This window comes from Epargyreus clarus, unplaced genomic scaffold (assembly GCF_041222505.1).
Source record: "Epargyreus clarus isolate Ecla_fem2 unplaced genomic scaffold, WU_Ecla_fem_2.2 ptg000012l, whole genome shotgun sequence".
Lineage (NCBI taxonomy): Eukaryota > Metazoa > Arthropoda > Insecta > Lepidoptera > Hesperiidae > Epargyreus > Epargyreus clarus.
The window spans coordinates 12,131,657-12,152,503 of NW_027332220.1; the positions used below are offsets into that span (position 1 = coordinate 12,131,657).

Genomic DNA, 20,847 nt, shown 5'->3' on the forward strand with positions numbered 1-20,847 from the left:
CTTCTTCCATTACTATAAAAATGTAAATGTTTAACTGACTTCCTCTTTGATACGTTTTACAGTAGGTACCCTTAGAATGAGTTTTAAGTTTTTACAAAAATTACTGTTATTGTATTTCCCATACATTTTCAATCAGTTCTGATACAGTCCGTTAGGGGGCGCTGAATGGAAATGTATGGGCAAATACGTAAACAAATACAAAAATAGTCATTATTGCAAAAACGTAACAACTCTTACTAAGGGTACAGTACGTTTTATGATTGGAAAAATTATTTAGCAGTTTTATGACATTTCGATAAACTCGTTTTCATAACAATTTTCGAATGACTTTTGAAAATCCTATTACCCGACTATGGAGGGTTGTTTTTCGATCGTTTGTACATCTTATTTTTTTGGCACTCCCTACCATCTAAATTGCTTGAAGGATTTTACGATATGAGATGTCATTGCATACGTTTAAATTGTGGGAGTGACATAAGCTATATTTTAAGCAGTTGGTTTTTTTACTACGAGTAATAATCTAGTTATTCACATTATAATCAATTGGAACCGTACACAACCTAAGTAAAATTCAACTCTAGTTCAGTTCATATTCACTCCAGGAACGTCAATGGGATTCAACCCTACATTTCCGCAGTGGAAAATTCAAATCCATTTTTTAATAAATAGAAGCACTTAGGCCGCGCGATGCCACGAGTCTCCAGGCGTCACCAATTTCCCGTGAAAGCGGGTCTCAAATTCGATTCCCGATCGTTTTCCGCCGCGGCCCTTGATTGGGTTACTCCGTCTAGTCCTCTAATGCAGAAAATCACATCTTTTTTCAACATTTCTTTTGCTTCTAGACCCTTTTAGAGCTCGCGTCTAAGGTAATTTAATTCAGCCTTAGACATCAAGGCTGCAAAGTGGGAATGGGAATTTCTTTTAGCTTTGATGTTTATTGGGCTTTGATTTTTGTTAATAACGCTTTCTACACTCAAAGCCTCACATTATGATTTATCCCGTGTAGGTGCCGTGGACACATGAAGACGAATACATATAGATACACTGGAACCCAAAAAATAAATTTAAATTCATCCATTAAATATCCATTTTGAAGGTGGTAGAACACTTTATGGTTAAATTGCGGCGGCACCACCACATACACCTTATTAGCGGTAGCATTAAGCGCTGCTGTTTTCTGGTTTGAAGGGCGTGGTAAGGGAGACATACTTTTCCAAGGCGTTCCAGCTTAGCGCAGAGGTAGCCGCGCATCTCTGGTCGACCTCAGGTAGGAATATCGAATCTTATCTGGGGTTGAATACACATTTCCATGTGCGGCAGTAGTCACTTACCATCAGGTGGATTGCACGCTCGTCTGCTATATTATAAAACAAATTGTCTGGCTGGAGATCGAACCCGAAACCCACTGCGTGTTGGAACGGTATGTTGGCCACGTGGCCATATAATGTAGATAGGTATAATATGACTAAAATTTCTATATTATGTCTCTCTGAAAACGAAATATATCTGCAATGTGTCAACAGTTATTTAAGCACGTCCAATTAATACTTAATTGCAATCATGTGTAACAAATATAATTATTAAACAAAAAATAATTACCGACTTATTATTACAAAATTACTTTCACCGTATTCATTACGTTAATTTTTATTTCGTTATTTAAAATCAGTACATTTCATTTGTTAATAAAAGCTATTAAGGTATTAATATGGGTAATCAATTAATACCACAATTCAGCAATAGTATAATTGCATTAGTGGTATTAAGTATCAATGCACTTGCAATAGTGAAGTTAATATTTTACTAATTCGTGGCTTGTGGAATAGAAAACAAATGATTCAGAATTGAGCGTCATTTATCAATTTTAATCTAACTTTGTTTATAGTGTATGGAAGTACAAATTATAAATTAATTATCATTTAATAATTATGACTTTTAAGGAAAACATCTTCAGTAACTGGTTATTCAGTTGCTATTGTTGCTAATAATATTTTGGCAAAGACAATCTCCCGCTAGGTTAGGTGATCATGCTTAGGGAGTGGCCTTCCTTCGGCGGTCGCAGGCTTTGTTTTATATGCATAATTTTGAGAAAACTTAGATATCGTGATTCAGAAACGCTTTAATACGTTGCTTGATGGGTTGATTACAGATGTCAAAGGCGGCAGAAATCATGTGAACTAAATGCTGATTTACGAGTATACAATCATAAAAAATAATGGATTGTTAAATATATGCAATGAAACGAATCTACGAGGAATTTATGGAATTAAAACCAAAAACTAGTTATTTTACATCAATTTATTAAAACATAAACTTAACGATTTCACAGTACCTTAATTAATAATACGTTTATATTTAGGAGATTAGATGCCATTTTTGTTAATTACATAATATTTGAAATGATTCATATACTAAGTGTTTTTTAAAAATATACAATAATTTTACAATTAGTAAGTACACTTATGGTCCCGTTATTTAAAAAATACACATTCTTGTATAACATACGTATGTTTTTTTAACGGTAATAAATATTTCTTTTATTTTGTTTATATTAATTGTGAAAATGCAACATAATTTGTGATTAAACTAAAATAAATGGATTCGATGCGGTTATAATAAATATTTGTGACATATTTTTTTGACAAATTATGAGCAACCTGCTATATTTGTTTCAACAATAAAATTGTAGTTTACAATTTATTAAATGCTGTTGTTTACCTTATAATTAAATGCATCAATGTCGACAGATGAGACAAAACTCTCAAGTTACATCATTCAGAAAATAAAAAAGTAAATACAAAAAAATCTAGTTATAAATTGTATGCCATTAATTTTTATTTACTTTGAGACCAGGAGATTCACAATATTAAATTATAATTTTAAGTACTTAATGTTATGATTAAGTAGGTGTGTTGCATTTTTATTATGTTATCGTTAATGTATTAATTATTTATTAACTAATTAAGTATACTTGATTGTGGTTTCATTTTCATTAAAATTTGAATTTGATTAATATTCGCATTATGGTTAGTACTTATGAACTAATTATTCGCAACTCATTTAATGCTGGTATAACGGTTGGTCGGTTTGTTTATGAGTCCAAGATTTATTTTAGATTAAAAAGAGTAGAATAGAGTCCAAAGAGGAAAAAGGTCATACCGAAGGTTTCGTAAGAAGACGTCACCGTCACCTAAAGACACATTTTCAAAGTTACTACTACCAATGTCTCTGTATAAACCATTTATACGATGTTCTATATTAGTAAAGTTATAACATTTAATCCATTAGATCCATACCAGTATTAGCAATTGTTTGTCTCGTTCCCTCTTAACATACTACACTAAGACAGAAAGGGACAAAAAATCAATAATACATTGCAAATTCGGGTTAATTCATTTTTCGTTTTGTAGCTATGTGGATGCAGCTAAAGGTGTAAGTTCTGGTGCCTTGGGTGGCGTCAGAGACGGTGGTATGAGGAGAGGTGATCGCGTGCCACCCGCGCGCAGCAAGCCACGTTTTGCTGCTAGCGTCAGCAGCAGGGTTGCTGATACTGCGAATGACAGCAACTGAAACAATAACTGGTTCTTGACACACTGCTTTTTACAAACTTGTCATGTAACCATCAATTAATTTTAAAGGTTGTTTAACTCCAAAGGCATCGAAGCTATAGCTACGAGTATTTCTTTAGACATCAGTGTTACATGCTGCTGTGTTCTGGTTATAAGGGTGTGGTAAGGGATATACTTTAGAGAGGCGATCTAACTTAATCCTCAGAGGTCGCAAAGCATTTGTGACCGACCTCAGATAGGACTGTAATCTTATCTGATGTTGATTACAGATGTCTATATTATCCATGGGCGGCAGTAGCCACTTACCATCAGGTGGACTGCATGCTAGTTTGCTACTTTTATGATATTAAAAACTTTATAAGTATTCTCTATGATTCCGTTACCAAATACTTAATTCTACAATTGTTATTGTATTTTTATTATATCTAAACATTATGTAGTCCTCAGCCGTAGGTTATCAAGACGAACGTCTATACAAACGGAAATAATGAAATAATATTTAGACTATGTTATGTAGTATTTAGTTGTGACATAAATTATTTATCTTAATTTTAATCGTACCATGCGACATCCGTGTTTAAATTAGTGTGAATACGTTTTGTATGGAAATGAGTTTTTTTTTTATAATATAGGAGTAGAAGACGAGCATGCAGTCCACCTGATGGTAAGTGGCTACTGCCGCCCATGGACATCTGTAATCAACCTCAGATAGGATTAGATATTCCTACCTGAGGTCGGCCACAGATGCGCCGCTACCTCTGAGGACTAAGCTGGAACGCCTCGGAAAAGTCTGTCTCCCTTACCACACCCTTCAAACCGGAACACAGCAGCGCCTAACACTGCCGTTATTAGGTAGAAATAGGTGTGGTGGTGGTGCCGCCGGAGTCGAACCACAAAGGGTTGAAAAACTGAACACATTGAAAGGTAATCCATCAGAAAGTTCTTTCAAATCTTTATTCTTCTTAGTATCTCCAAAGTCTCAGATAAGTGTTTGACAACAGGATCAACAGAATAAATGATAACCACGGATGTTTATAAAGTTGGTGTAAGAAGGACCTACCCCTTAATAAGGCTGTAGCTTCCAAGACATGGACCTACTGGTATGAAGTAGGGCGTTAGTGATCCGAAGAATAAGAGTAATATTTGACAGTGAATTTCTGTATATTGCGCAATACATTTAAGTGATTTAGGGATACATATTTCGACATACATATTACATATATATACATACATACATACATACATATTAGGGCTACATATTACATATTACGTTTTGGCAGATACACCATCTATCTATAGTACTTATCAATGTTACTGAATATGGTTATTAGTTTCAATCTAAGAACTTGAAATGCATACAGTCGAAAACTATGTACACGAAATTGCTTTTAATAAAATAGTTATGAATTTCGAAAAGAGAATTCGAATTCGGCTCTACATTTTGTTTGAAAAGTTTTGAAAGTGAAATTCTGAATAGTCATATTTCTATTTAGGCCTATATTCAGTTTTAAAATTGGCTTATTTCAATTTCGTTTTAGAACTGATATAAATAGACTTGCCTTGTTAGGTAGGTTCATTATAATAATAGTATTCAAAGCCTTAAAATATATATTCAACATAGTACAAGCAAAATTACTTCATAAATAATAATAAGTATCTTACATAGATAAATAAACAGTAATTGATAAAAATACCAACGTTTCATAAAACATATGCTGAACATAAATCAACATCTTAGGTACTTCTTACCAAATCATTTACATTCTACAATAAGTTTTTATCACACATACCTATGTAAATAACTTTGTCAACTCAACAACTGGGTGACACACTAACACGTAAGATATTTCTAGAGATTAAGCTAATTCTAAGAACATTCTCGTATTTGATATTTACTTACCGCGGACACACCAAAGGTGGCAACAATTTCGTAAGATAAAAACATTTTATAAAACTGAAACACTTTTTAGACACACACAAAAAATGTAAACATTTAAAACAACACGCGACAACGCAAAATAGCGTTCGAATGACATTTGTTAAGAGAAAAGGAAGGAATAAACACAACTCGATGCACCGACACAACGGACACAGTGTTCCAATCACCTTCTGTAGAAATAGATTATAAATTACGTGTGACACGGTGACTGTTTGTTGAAGAACGATGACCTCATATCTGTGTTCACGAGTGACAGCGCCAGGTGTGTGGGCTGCGGAACTCGAAACTAAAACGTATTGCTGTAACTTAGCGTTGAATATTACATAAAAGGTCAGTGCACGGCTTGGCAACGCCGCTTGGATGCGTCATTAGATTTGCCAGCGCACGCGTCCACCTGTGATAGTAATAATTGAGTGCACCGTAATTAAGATCGAATCGATCGACGTAATTACGTTAAGTTTAATGATATAAATAAGTTAAGTTACTTTTATATTTTTCAGTCGATGCTTTTAAAACAATGTTTTATGTATTATTTCCTCCATACTTAGTACATGATGGCATATCTTTGTATAATAACGAATATATCTAAAGTTTAATTGTTATACTGTCCCATTGCTGGGATCGGGTCCGAATAAAGATTTCAAAGATTTTATTCATCATCACATACCTATATACATACAAGAATAAGTTATCGTCATCTAATACTTGTCGCAATTTGAGGCTATGCTTCATTATTAAAGTGACGATGTGCGTAGCGGAACGGTATAGTAGCTAGTCAGATACTCGTTGGGTTTTGGATTCAGACCTCGGCCAGGCACATACATGTGAAGATAAACTTACATTCAATATTGATGGAAATATTTCTAGGGCGCATTGAGAGAAGTGAGCGTTTTTTTTCTGTAATATCTATCAATACCACACTGTCTTCCTGGGTTTAAATGGTGATTACCCATGGATACAAATAAGTAGCTTGAAATAGAACTTAAGTCCTAGTCTTAGACAAAGAAAGTTGCTGAAGCAGTTTGAACAAAATAATGAAGCATACTTAATAGTACCCATTTTCGTGTGTACTCGAATTCCCATTGTGAACACAACAGAGAAAACACTACTTACACTATTCAAATAAGGTAAAAAAAGAATACAAACAATTTTTATCTTTTATTCGTCATACCTAGATTCTCATTTGTATCTATTTGTCTCATCTAGACTCTCATTCTCATTCTGTAATATGTGCCAGCAAGACGGGCAGAGGCTACGATGCCTTGCCAAGTTTCCTTGTTGATCTGTTCTATGTACTGTGGAGGAACCCTGAAGTCGTACCCATAAGCAGGCAGCTCTAGGGTGTACGAGAATGGTATTCCGGTTGCCTGAAAAGAGATGAATGAAATATTAATAAGTTTTTTACAATCCTACAAAGATTGCTTATAGTGTATATCGTGGACGTATATAAAAGATTGTATAATAAAATTAATAGCCGCACAATTCATCGTTTAAATGAATGTTGGACTAACAAATAAATATAGAATTCAGGGCGTGGTAGAGTTGCTTGCTATACTGGTCAAATATCAATTTGTATTTTGAATTGTTGTAAAAAATTATAAGATTCAGAAATATACGATTTAAAATTTAATTTTGAGTTCAATAAATATTTCATCGAAAAGAAAGATTGACAATCAACAAGTTAAATAATTTCATTTACGTTTTAAATGTCAGTATAATTTTACCTGCCCGTAATCTTGAGCTGTTCCAGACGTGGGATATAGAACCATACCGCTGTTTCCAATCAAGTAGTACCCAGCTTCAGGTAGTTTTAACGTATCTATTGCTGCTCCCATTGTTGCTCCAACGTGGTGTATATGAGCCGCATTAGGAGGCAACGTATCATCTCCATAAGCGAAGAGAACGAAATTTCCAAAACTATGGATATTTAAGTACAGCTGTATTCTCTCCCGATACTCATGAAGTATGTCCCTGACGTATCTGGTCTCGACTTCAGAGAAGGGCTCAGGTCCTGGGAAGGTGAAGAAGCAAGGGTCGTCGGAAACTCCGAGAGTGTTGAAGGAGTAGTTAAAGTTTCTGTTTGCGTCAACACCGTAGCAAGTGGTGCTGACTGATGGGTTGAAAGAGCGTGTTTTACGCCAAAGACGCTCCTGGAAACATCATAATGAATTTGTCGATCAATTTGGTTCGCTAGATGAAATAAAACACGTGTTGTGACTGTAAAAACTAAAACCATGTGGATAAATATTATAAATAAATATGAAAACAGTGATCAGAGGCGACAAGCGTACCAACATGCGCGACTAAGAGAGGTTTTATTTCTATTTCGTTGGTAGCTTTTTTCCGAGACTTAATGAATTCGGTTGAGTGGGCAACTTCATCCTGTTAATTTTATGTTACAGTGATGCGCGCGCATCTTGAAATTTCACTCTCATCAGTTTTTCATAACGCGCCTAAAGAAGTATAACTTCAAAAAAATGTGAAAGGTTCTAGGGTGCCTTTTCATCATGTGTGTTAAATCTACCAATAGGATTGCTTCATTTTCATTTGTTTATCTTAGCTGAGTTCTGAAAACTAAGCTATGTATATTTTTGTGTAGTGCATGCAAGTTAAGGATTCGAACTAACGATCGCGATTGACGTAGCTAAGTATTTTATTAGCACATCTTACTCGCTTAGCTTAGCTTAACTTCGACCTTGCACACCGTTCAGCTCCCTCTCACGTCTCTGGTAAAAAGCAACCCTTTTAGTCCAATTAACCATCCTAAGTTTCATAGGTAGGTAAAATTGTTTATTAATTATATTATTATTGATTGAAGATACTAACATCGGTATGTGAGTATTCATAGCCGTCAGGGTTGACAATCGGCAATATAATCCAGTCAATATTATTCAGTAGATCCCTATCCCGATCTGCGAGGTCCTCAACCAGTCTGTGAATCGCGTATAGAGTCACTGGAGTCGTCACCCACTCATTGCCGTGCATCGCAGCATCCATGAAGTATATAGGCTTGCGTGTATCTGCGAAGTTTGTCGTTGAAATCTGAAAGTGAATTTAAGACAAATTATTTTTTGTCCACGATAATACTCTGGTTAAATTCTTCCTAGATATTAATGGGGTTTTGTACAATTTATTTCTCATTTAAAATATATCTCACATAAAGTTACTGCCCTACTCAGACTAGTAAAAGACTAGAACAATATCTTATTAGGTCGTCTTAAGCAAGAAAAATATTGTTACTAGCAAACTTGACCTTCGATACTTTACGGTAAATTAAATTCTCGAAAAAATCTACACAGTGACTTATATCGTTGTAATTACTAAATACCAAGTAGTTCCAGACATCAAAGTATTCGATTGAACTAGGCTTCCAGCTCCAGAAGGTATTTTACGAAGAATTCGTTCAACATTGGCACAATAGCATCAAAGATTTACGAAAAGGTCTCATTTCTTACAATGAGGACGAGAATACAATGATAAGGGTCTGGTAAAGTTCTGTCCAAATTAATGCTCTCGAATATATGTGGGAGCAGCGATTTCCTAAAACAGAATATACAATTGATTATCACGCTTATAAAATTGATTATAATTATGATAACGCCGAAGGCGAGACAGTTTCATTAAATAGACGCGACAATCTACATTGAATCTCGATATAAAATTTGTTTTTATCTATAAAACACTTTACACGACAATTGTTTATATGCTATATGTTTAATCGTTTCAATTATTTCAGTTTTTTAATCGTTAGAAAAACAAGGTAATGTAAGACAATTATGTTTTTAACTATCGGTTATTTAAAACGTATTCCTATTATTAAAATGCCTAAAATCGACCACAGTTTTATGAATATTACTAGTGGTTTTTAATATTTTCGCTTTTGTAAAAATATCAAATGTCAGAATCATTACTTTGGATAAATCCGAAACTTACATTCAATTCAACCTTTATTTGTAACATTTACTTCGTTTCATAGGGAAAGCTTTGTGATATTGGCTTTCAATAGGATATTGAAATTATAGTAGTTTGATTTTCAACGAATATTGTTGTGAGATGAATACATTTTAGGTACTCGCGATTAAAATAATTGACGTTGTTACAATTGAAAAATAATAATAAATTGTCACATACTTGGCTTATGTATGTGAGACCACAGGCACTTACACACATTTACTATGTCGTGGATTTTACGAAGACGAGAAACTAATAATTACACAGATTGATAAATATTGGAATAACTGCCTAATACAGTGCAAAAAATAGTGCCACCCAAAGTAATAGAGATTTCTTAGAACAAAGATGTCATGCAGGATGCAATGGGTTGATGACGACATCATTTGTAGTACTATTATAAGCAAATGACAACTTAGGAAAATGTACCAAAATAAACGTACCTTCAAGTATTTAATAGGTCGTCCTTCAAAACTAGGTCCAGCGTTGACAATAGTGACTAAGTTGGGATACTGGGCTGCTAGTCGTTCCATGTAAGCGTCAACCTTAAGGCAGATAAACGACAAGTCATTAATGTGGAGTTATGTGAAGTCTCGTAGTTATATAAAGCTTTAATGTAGTGCATTAAAGGTGGTGGAATCATTCGTGCAAAGTAGACCTCCACCACATCTATTTCTAGCGTGAAGCGGTTTCTAAGTTTTGGTAGACGGGTGTATAATATAGGAGTAGCAGACGAGCATGACGTCCACCTAATGGTAAGTGGATACTCCCGTCCATAGACATCTGTAATCAACCCCAGATAGGATTAAATACTCCTACCTGAGGTCGGTCACAGATACGACGCTACCCTTGAGGACTAAGCTGGAACGCCTCGGAAAAGTATGTCTCCCTTACTACACCCTTCAAACCAGAACACAGCAGCGTTTACCGCTTAAAAAAACCTATATGGAGTTGGAAACAAAAGTCAAGGGGTGGACGTATCCACTTTCCATCAGGTGGACGGCATGGTCTTTTACTTTAAACTTGTAAAAGAGTAGAACGTTATTAAGTTTTACCTCAGCATATCTTGGGTAATTATCGAAGGGAGCCAATCTATTGCCCCTGCTACGCTTCCAGCTTGCAATTTCTTCGTCATGTTTTTGAAGGCCTCTGTAAATAAAAATGTCTTCGTTAAACGATATTGAATGTGAAATTTGAAAATATCACTCGATTCAAGGAATTTTGTCCATAGATTTAAAAATATAAGAGGAGAGTTTCCAGAGTGGAGTTTCTAAGATAAAAATTATTACAAACTTGGCGAAATATCAGATATACATACTTACTTAGCCACATCAGATAAATATAAGTAATGATTGAAACCCTTAACGTCCAATTGATCCAGAAAATGAGCGCTGTTTTCTCGAGTGACCATAATCAAGGCATCTCTGAGACCTGGAGCGCCAGGTTGCCACACGTACAAATTATATTTGGGTTCCAGGTCACGAAGGAATTTTAGGTCTGATGTATCCTGAAGCTCTACACCATGGACTAAATACCTGCAACGTCGTTAAAGCAATTGATACAATTTCAAGACAAAAACCTACAGTCAGAAAGAATTTTACCCAGAAATTATTTAAAATCTTACCCAGAATAAATATCATGCCGTCCAGCCACAACCAAGTTTACCAAAATGGTGGTCACTAAAATTTCTTTACTTACGCCCATCGTTAACCAAGTCCTCAGTAAATACAGAGGGTTTTAGGTAAATTATCTAGAGTCCTTTATTACACCTCTATTGCCATAAACTTTATCAACTTAAGATTTACTACATTGTTTTTTCTGAATATTCAGGAATATACATGATATACAGTATAATAATGCTAAAATGTCTGTATGTTTGTGACAAGATATAATTTTGGAAATGTATAAATCCAAATCACGGGCACAGAAACGCAGATAAATTAAATAAAAAGTCAGAGTTACTTACAAATGGCTTATAAAAATTTTATTTGTGGTTAAAAAATATAACATTATTAACTACATCTAGTTTTGCCTAGCTCTATAGTAAAGGACCGAGAGACGAGCTGTTTCAGCGATGCCCACCCATGTCTCCTTGTTGATGTGCTCGATGAATTGTGGAGGCACGCTGAATGCATAGCCGTATCCTGGTAGCTCCAAGGTGTAGGAGAATGGTACACCCACGATCTGAAAAACATTTATTACAATTTTATGATAAAACATCACACATCAATTTGCATAATACGCCTATTTATTCAGAGATGTGAATCAGGTTTTCATTAATCTTTGTAAAACAGCAAAATATTTTTTGCGGTTTATTTCATACAACATTCATGGATATAACTGCAAAAATAAGTTTGTCGATGATCACAGCGCAAAAAGTTTAGGGTAAGAATTTTATTTTGTGTATTTAAAATCATTTATGTACATTCTTAGTCCTTTATTATTTTTGAGATCAATTACGTCCATCTGCGTTACCATTTAATTCGATATTGCATTTAATGCTTGTTCCTTTGTTTATTTTATTACTTTTTATTAAAAAATGTATCAATTGATTTCATCTAATTGATTGTCAGTAAATTTTTAATTTTATTTAATTTAAAAAAGACAGCACCCATAATCAATAAAGTAGTACACTATTATCTTATCGATAGATATTGTTTATCTTCTTAATCTACCGCCAACAAAATATTTTAGCAAGATAATATTATGTATACCTATTTCTGGTTATCGCGTATTTTGAAGGCAAAATAATATACTCTTAGCATTCGCAAATCCAAGAAAACAATGTTTTATACATTTTCACTGATAATGTAGCTACTTAAGTTATTTAACTTCGTATTAATGAAATTCATGGTAATATAATAATGTTTAAATAAATTACCTGACCATAATCCTGCGCACTTCCTGATGACACATAAAGCACTAAGGCACTGTTTCCCACTAAGTAAAACCCTGCTTGGGGTAGCTTATGTACATCCATAACTGCACCCATCGTCGCTCCAACGTGATGTATCTGAGCCGCGTTTGGCGGAAGACTTCTGTCTCCGTACGCAAACAGAACATAATTTCCATGACTATGAATGTCTAGGTACAGTTGAATCCTGTCCTGGTATTCGTGGAGAACATCACGCACGTAGCCAGTCTCTGGTTCGGAGAAGGGGTAAGGTCCTGGAAAGACTTGAGAACAAGGATCAGCCGACACGCCGAGAGTATTCCAGGAGACGTTGAAGTTCCGATTGCCATCAACGCCGACGCAAGTGGTGTTCAATTCTGGATGGATGGAGCGGGTGCCACGCCATAGTCGGACCTATATAAAAATGATAATATATAATTACTATGTAATAGTAGTACCACAGGGCCTGTATTTGACTCATTAATTGGTCACTAAATTTAATTGGACAAAAACTCGGGGCAACATATCGGTGATTTACTATGTGATACATGCGTTACTTAGTAAGTTGCGACTACCTCCATATTATATCGGGTAGTAACGCACGCGTAAACAACTGTAAGTAGAACTTTAGTGCACGGTCTTTTGCTGCTTTTAAGTAAATAGGTCTAGCCTATTGTACTCGTATATAATTATAATGCAACAGCACGCTTAATTTATGAATTAGTAAGGAACTCACATCAGTATGCGAATACTCATAACCATCCGGATTGACCAAAGGCATGATAATCCAATCTACATTTTCCAGAAGATCCCTGTCAGACTCATTGAGATCTTCCACGAGCCTGTGAATGGTGTAGAGAGCTACCGGTGTCGTCACCCATTCTCGAGCGTGGATCATCGCATCGATGAAGTAGATGGGTTTGCTGGTGTCAGCGAAGTTTGTTGTAGATATCTAAAAATTGTAACAAGAACGTGATTTTATAAATGAAAATACAAAGAAATTCTAGAAAGTGAATAATTACTATCATTGCTGATGCCCTTATTCAAACGTGATAGGACCTGTCGTGATTGGGGGCATCACTACTTGATAACAGCAGTGCTCGGTTTCGGTGTTCTGTTTTCAATTGTGAGGGTATTTAGAGACGCTTGCGTATATACAACGGCTTTCAGCTTAGTCTTCACTGGTAGCAATGCATCAGTAATCGATCTCAGTTAGGTTTATTACTTATCATTCACTAATTTGGCAGTATCCTCGCTATGCTATTGCAATGAATTACTATTGCAATTTCAATAAATTACTATCTAAAGTTTTATTTTACTTAACTTTGAATTTGCCTCGAAAAGCTTTCAGTATTTGCTCAAATAATTAGATTTAACAATGAAAAGAGTAATAATAAAATACAATACCTTTAAATATTTAACGGAACGACCTTCAAAACTAGGTCCAGCGTTTACAAGCGTAACTAAATTTGGGTACTCTCTAGCTATTCTTTCTAGATAGGCATCAATCTGAAAAGTTATAGGCATTATGATTAATAGGTAAATATAATTTGAAGGGGAGAATATTTTTTCTTAGTTTAAATATGGATATACATCTTATTACCGTAATCCTCCGAAATGGCTTTACCGATAAGTTTTCTTTTGTAATTTGTTATGTGAAACATTATTTTGTCATTTTTTAAAACACAAACCTCTGAATATCGTGGATAGTTTTCAAATGGAACTAGGTTACTTCTGGACTGTCTCCATTTATTGATTTCTACATCATGATCTTCTAAAGTCCTGAAAAGTATTTTAATATTAATAAATCATACTTATTCATAAAAACATACTTTGTGTTGTACCATCTTCTTCATAAACGGAAATATCAAAAAATATTAGAATCAAAAGATGGTTCTCTCATAAAATTCTATTGAATATTTTATATGCTTTTTCGGCATCGCTAATAAAATCATGAATTAATGATAATTGTTAACTAAATATACATTTCAATTCTCTTTCCATCTTGAGTACATATTATTTGCGTAGTATTAATGTTGCTTGTGGTGTTCTTAATGTACATAGATATTAGTAATTATGTGAAACAAAAGATCTGTCTGAATCTACTCAGAGATGTGGAGAAGGTAAATACCATAATATCGTTTGGAGTAAATTCCAGTAGTGCTACACGACGTTTCCTAGGAGCAAGCTGGCGTGACGATATAACTTTTGCAGATAATAAACAAACAATTCTACAACCTTTAAACAATGTGGAGTATACTAATGTAAACGATGAGAAAAATCTTACTTGACCACATCAGAAATATGCAAGTAATGCGTGACACCATTTTCATCTAATTTGTCCAAGAAGTCCACTTTAGTATCTTCCGATACCATGACCAGGGCGTCTCGTTTCCCCGGGTACCCATACCGCCAGATGTCCACGTTTAACTCTATCTCTAACTCGCTGAGGAGTTTTAAGTCATTGTCGTCTCGCAGTTCTACTCCGTGGACTGTACACCTGTTAGTATAAAAAACATTTTTTATAACATATGCATTACTTATTACTTTGATCGACTTTGTTTTGACTACATCATTTTTAAATTGTGTTCCAAGGTATTTTCCAAGGAATTTTTGGTCACAAATTTATTAATCAAAGAAATATTTTAAGAACCTTTTAATTTTCTATGAATTACAAGGGAAATTTATTTTATATATCGAATATTTGTATTTTGTTACCATTTCTACCAAACTTTAATTTCATTGAGGTCTGGGGAACTAACTGATTGTGTTATATATAGCTTTTTTTGTCTAATTTTATGACAAAAATACAAGACATTCTTGTCTTCAGACATCTGACTGAGCAGAGTAGTGTTAAGTATGCTAAATGGATTTAGTTTACTTGCATAATTACAATTCTTAGTAGTTATAGTTAAACCTTACCCTGAATATACATCATGTCTTCCTGCAGATACTATGCTAAATACAACAGTTAAAACTAAAAGTATATCCACCGCCATCTTCCACTAATGATCACAGTCTACCTTGTATTCATTACGTTTATCTAATGTATTTCATTCGTGTCATTTTACATAAGTGATAAAATATTATCGAGATAATGATAATCGCTGAATGATTGTAAACGTGTAATAAATATATCTAAAAAAATCGGAATTTTTTTAGTCTCATTTCACGATTGTGCATCGTGATTCGTATTTTTTAAGTTTTTTTGAAATCATTTTAAGTGTCCAAATTTAGATCATCGAAATATTATTATTTTATGCATAATGGCTATCTCTTTTGTAAATATGCTTAAATAATAAAATTTTGTTATTAACAGTTTCGTCACAAATGAATCCTACTTTAGTTAAAGGCCTAGCTTTGAAGTATAGTGATATAATTTTATTACTAGAATTTGGATGGAAACCACGTTTCACAATAAGTTGTTATCTCATCAATGTTCGCAATTGAATCATATTGTGGCCGGTCAAAGACCCAGAGGGTTTATATGGATTATGATAAAACGACCCAAAAAAATATTTATTTTCATTGTTATTATATAGTTGCTGTAATTATATATGTTGGTAATTCGTATAAATATAAAAAATAGGTTTGAATGAAAAAATGTCACAATTTAATAATGAAGTACTTTTTACCTAATTTAAGGTTTCTTTTTATGATGATTGCTTAAAGTGTTAACAATATTATATAAATCACACATAGTTACAGGCTTGCCAATATTTGGGTACCAATGAAGTGTTACAGAAATAATTGTACACTAAACCAAAAATTAAAAACTATTTATTATTTAATCAGTCAAGACTACATTTACCTATTGCATGGAACAAAATCACAATAAGACAACATTAGACATTCCGTCGCCTAGCTCTGTAGTGGCTGACGGCAATGCGGGCAGATGCTGCAATACCCTCCCAAGACTCCATGTTGATCTGCTCTATGAACTCTGGTGGGACTCTGAAGTCGAAACCCAGGTCTGGAAGCTCCAGACAAATCGCAAATGGTACACCGACGTACTGAAAATAGAAATTTGTGATTTTATTGTAATTCATAAAACCAATGAAATGAAACAAAATGATAAGAAAGAGAGGATACAAAACGAACTTAATTTATTAAATTACACGGTGTTTTTTTTTAATAGGCCCCCGAATTATAAGTTAAGATGTTTTTATACAACATAACTAAAATAAGACTGCTGCTAATGCGGCCCACGCAAAATATTTGACCGGCAACCTATCGAGTCAATCATCATTAAGTATTTTTTCAAGAAATTTATGATTTACCTGTGCATAATCATCAGCGCATCCTGAGGCTGGATACAAGACTAATCCACTGTTTCCCACCAAATAGAAATTGGCTTGAGGCAACTTGTGGACATCAATGGCAGCGCCCAGTGCTGCACTGACGTGGTGTAGTTGCGCTGCGTTCGGCGGCAGAGTTCCATCTCCATACGTGAAAAGAACATAGTTGCCAAAACTGTGTATATCAAGATACAGCTGGATTCTATCAACATACTCATGAAGAATATCTCTAACGTATCTGATCTCTACTTCAGAGAACGGCTCGGGGCCAGGGTATATGTCGGAGCAGGGGTTGGTCGAGACGCCCACAGTACCCCAAGTGTGATTGAAGTTGCGATTGCCGTCCACGCCATAGCAAGTAGTGCTGACTGCCGGGTTGAAGGAGCGTGTTCGTCTCCACATGCGAAACTGGAAGTAGAACATTACATGAAAAATATAAGTAAAGAAAAGATTATTTTAAATTTGATTATATAATTCATAATTTTTAAAAGTCAAAGCTGTCTTTTGGTATGTTACAAAATCTTTAACGGTTTTTGATTAAGCATCACAAAAAACTTTGCATAAGATGATTTGATTTGGCCAAACTTAATTTGTTCAAATTTCTGTCAATCAGTGTTAAATTACAGTTTAAAATCAATTTAACAATTATCAAGTAAACCGATTTATTTTATAAAAATACTGCTTATTATTTTACCTATTAGGTAACAATATCAATGTATATTACAAAACGATATCTCTACCTTTACACACTTAATATATTATTCATGAGAATCAAAGTAAATGTTTTATCTATCTTAAAAAATATCATGCAGCTTCATTCAAGGAATTCTCCACCATGTTACCCTAATGCCTATGTCGTATCATGCAAGGATATCCGTACTTACGTCCGTATGCGAAAACTCATAACCATCAGGGTTAACGAGCGGCATTATGATCCAATCGACGTTTTGAAGCAGGTCTCTATCAGAATCCCTCAGATTTTCAACAAGCCTGTGTATAGCGTAGAGAGCTACCGGCGTTGTGACCCATTCTCGAGCATGAATTGCCGCATCAATGAAGTATATTGGCTTGCTGGTATCCGCGAAATTTGTTGTGGAAATCTGAACAAAAATATATTTTAAACATTTTAAGATTTAGGTGGTAGGACCCTCAGTGGTTCGACTCTGAAGGCATTACCGCCACACCTACGTCTGCCTAATAACAGCAGTGTTGAATGCTGCTGTAATGTGGTTTAAGGGGTGTGGTAACTGAGATATACTTTTTCAAGGCATTCCAGCTTAGTCCTGTCCTCAAGGGTAGCAACACATCTGTGGTCGACCTCGGGTGGGAATTTAATGTTACCAAGAGGTGGATTGCGTGCTCGTCTGCTCCTCAAATATTAGACAAAAAAAAAGATTTTTTCATCCTAAAATAATTTCTACAATTTCCAAATAATAGTAGAACGAACTAATCTAAAATGATACTACTTAGACAAAACTTATCTTCTTTCGAATAATATTCGGATAAACTTGATAATTTAATCTATTTACAAAAGGCTTCAGAAAATTAACTTGAGGATTTTCTTTTTGCTGATTCACAGAAAAGGTGAAATCTAGGAGATTTTCCGAAGAGGGTACTGTGATCTACAGCAGATTCTTATTATTTTTTTTACCTTTAGATATTTTATGGCACGCCCTTCAAAGCTTGGTCCACTGTTGACTATCGTAACTAAATTTGGGTATTCTCTTGCTATTCTTTCCAGATAAGCGTCAATCTGAAAATTATTACAAACATTAATTAATATATCATTAACATTATCGAGAATTATTAGAGTACTTGTAATTTTCTTTTGCAATGTAGATGGTTTAATATGCCTAGTATAATAATATATAGACCTGTTCACGTTGTTCACAGGAAAGTCAGTTGATAGGGTAAGAAGGTTCTCGAATGGTGATCACATGGTGAATAAGAGTACTGGAGGCCACTCGAACAGGAGTACTTCGGACTTACAACTTAAAGAGTTGGGAGTGGCGCAGATAGAGGCGATCTATTTCCACCAGTAAACTTTCAAAGGCTGATGGATGCATGGAGTACTGACCTGAGCATAACGTGGATAGTCTTCAAACGGTACCAAATTTGTTCTTTTCTGTCTCCAACGACTAATCTCTTCATCGTGATCATCGAGAGCCCTTTAAATTAGGATTCATTATTTAGCTTCGACCAGTCAGATTTAAAGACTTAACTAAATTTAGCAGAAAAAGGACTCAACGTGAGTTGTATGTATAAAGCATCCGTTTCATTATAATTTTGATGTATTTTATAGAAAGTAACGCACATTGTCGTTGTAATTTTTATAAGTTTAGTTGATTTCAGTCAAGTGTTCGTTTATATGCATTCAAATGTGATTTGTTAATATTCAGCTAATGATTACCTTTGTAAGAGCACAATTGTAAGGCCATTAGTGAAATAGTTTGATTTTGTTATTTTAATCTTCTTTTTGCTAACTTACTTAACAACATCACCAAGGTACAAGTAATGTTTCATCCCATGCTCATCTAAGGTGTCCAGGAACTTGATCCTGTTTTCTGGAGATACCATCACAATGGCGTCCCTTTTCTCCACTACGCCATGCCTCCATAAGTCCAGGTCTAGTTCCACTTCTAACTTTTGGAGGAGCAGCGAGTGGGAGCGCTCAGTGAGCTCCACTCCATGAACTGAGTATCTGAAAATAGAAAATAGCATACGTAAGAAATTGATGAAATTAAAATATTTGTGTCCACAATAATTGCCTTATTAATGCTCATATGAAAATATGTATAGCATGCACTGTGAAGCAAAAAAAAATCAACCTATTTCCATTCATATTGAAAAATGTATTTAAAGATAATTTATAGATGAATAGTGAAAAGTTTTGCGCGGAAACGATAGAAAAGTGTCAGCCAATAAGTGGAGCATTAAAATCTAAATATTGACAATCAGATTCGAAGTTGTCCAAATACAATTGTATTATTTCCTATCACTAATGTTTTCCGCGGTGCCGTAATAATAATTATGTCCGTCATGAGTAAGGTCGTTTAATTAGTATGTACAAATTTGGTACATTAGTACACATTGAGTAATTGCGGAGACTTTAAAAAAATAATGTTCCATCATCATTGTTACGCACAATTGTGATATCTAGATATGATATCTTTATATTTAATGAATGTATACAATCAAAAGATTAGATATTTTATATGAATCCAAATCGGATGATGAAACGAAATGATCCAGTCAAAACCCTTCATATCATAAGTTAGTAGAGTAAAAAAAAGTCTCTTTAAGAAAGTAGAATGGAAAACTGGAGTAGCAAATGACCTTGTAGGTGGTCCACTTGACGCTAAATGGTCACTGGAGCTCGTGTACATTGTATTTTTTTTTGTTTTTTATTTTTTTTATTATAGGACTAGTAAACGAGCATGCATCCATGGGATGGTACTTGACTACTGCCGCTCATGGACATTTGTAATCAACCCCAAATAGTATTAGATATTCCTACCTGAGGTCAGCCACGGACGCGCCGCTATCCCAGAGGCCTAAGCTGGAACGCCTCGGAAAAGTATATCTCCTTTACCACACCTTTCAAAGCATAACACAGCAGCGCTTAACACTGCTGTTATTTGGCAGAAATAGGTGAAACGGTGGTTCCGCGGGAGTCGAACCACAAAGGGTTCTACCGCCTTCAAACCACTGTGACCGATTCAAAATGGTCGCCTCACAAATAGAGGCTTAATGGCACCACTTTGTTTTAATACGGATCGGTGGAGGAAGGTAGTGGCCACCTTATATTTTCACACCGTTGATAAGGCGTCTAAAAGTTTAATGTTTATTGAAAACCAGAATTGGCAGCTTAACAAAGTGGAATTGCGGTAATAATTAAGTAATTAGCGGTCAACCATTTTAAAATACCACCGCGCGCAACGATTTTTAAATGACAAGGTGTATTTGAAATCAGTTAATAATAAATTAATATACCCTACTCTAATAAGGTGCACAAATAAATAGAAATACGCGTGTACTTTGGACCACACGACAAAGTAAAGCTACAAATATTTAAATAAACGTAACTCTCTCTTTGTATCTTCACGCATTCACCATCTTACTCCAAGTCAAGCGTACGTAAAGAAGTTTGACTTCAATAATGAAAATAAAAAAAATATAAACATACCCAGAATAAAC

At 34.6% G+C, this 20,847-nt stretch overlaps 1 protein-coding gene and 1 long non-coding RNA gene across 2 annotated transcripts; both read right to left on the reverse strand.

Moving 5' to 3' along the window:
- Positions 1 to 2,665: 2,665 nt before the first annotated feature.
- On the reverse strand, positions 2,666 to 5,909 carry LOC140746451 (uncharacterized). Its single transcript, XR_012102769.1, has 2 exons — positions 5,470 to 5,909; positions 2,666 to 3,566 (listed from the first exon to the last, which is right to left on the reverse strand). It is a non-coding gene; the product is annotated as an uncharacterized LOC140746451 (long non-coding RNA).
- Positions 5,910 to 6,710: 801 nt separating this feature from the next.
- On the reverse strand, positions 6,711 to 19,282 carry LOC140746514 (uncharacterized). Its single transcript, XM_073078669.1, has 19 exons — positions 19,139 to 19,282; positions 18,728 to 18,818; positions 18,302 to 18,403; positions 17,535 to 17,750; positions 16,633 to 17,058; positions 16,230 to 16,365; positions 14,640 to 14,844; positions 14,044 to 14,134; positions 13,760 to 13,861; positions 13,089 to 13,304; positions 12,341 to 12,766; positions 11,492 to 11,643; positions 11,084 to 11,176; positions 10,782 to 10,994; positions 10,515 to 10,608; positions 9,903 to 10,004; positions 8,335 to 8,550; positions 7,233 to 7,658; positions 6,711 to 6,875 (listed from the first exon to the last, which is right to left on the reverse strand). The coding sequence occupies exons 1-19, from the start codon at positions 19,225 to 19,227 to the stop codon at positions 6,711 to 6,713; spliced, it is 3,561 nt and encodes a 1,186-aa protein (XP_072934770.1). The 5' UTR covers positions 19,228 to 19,282.
- Positions 19,283 to 20,847: the final 1,565 nt, after the last annotated feature.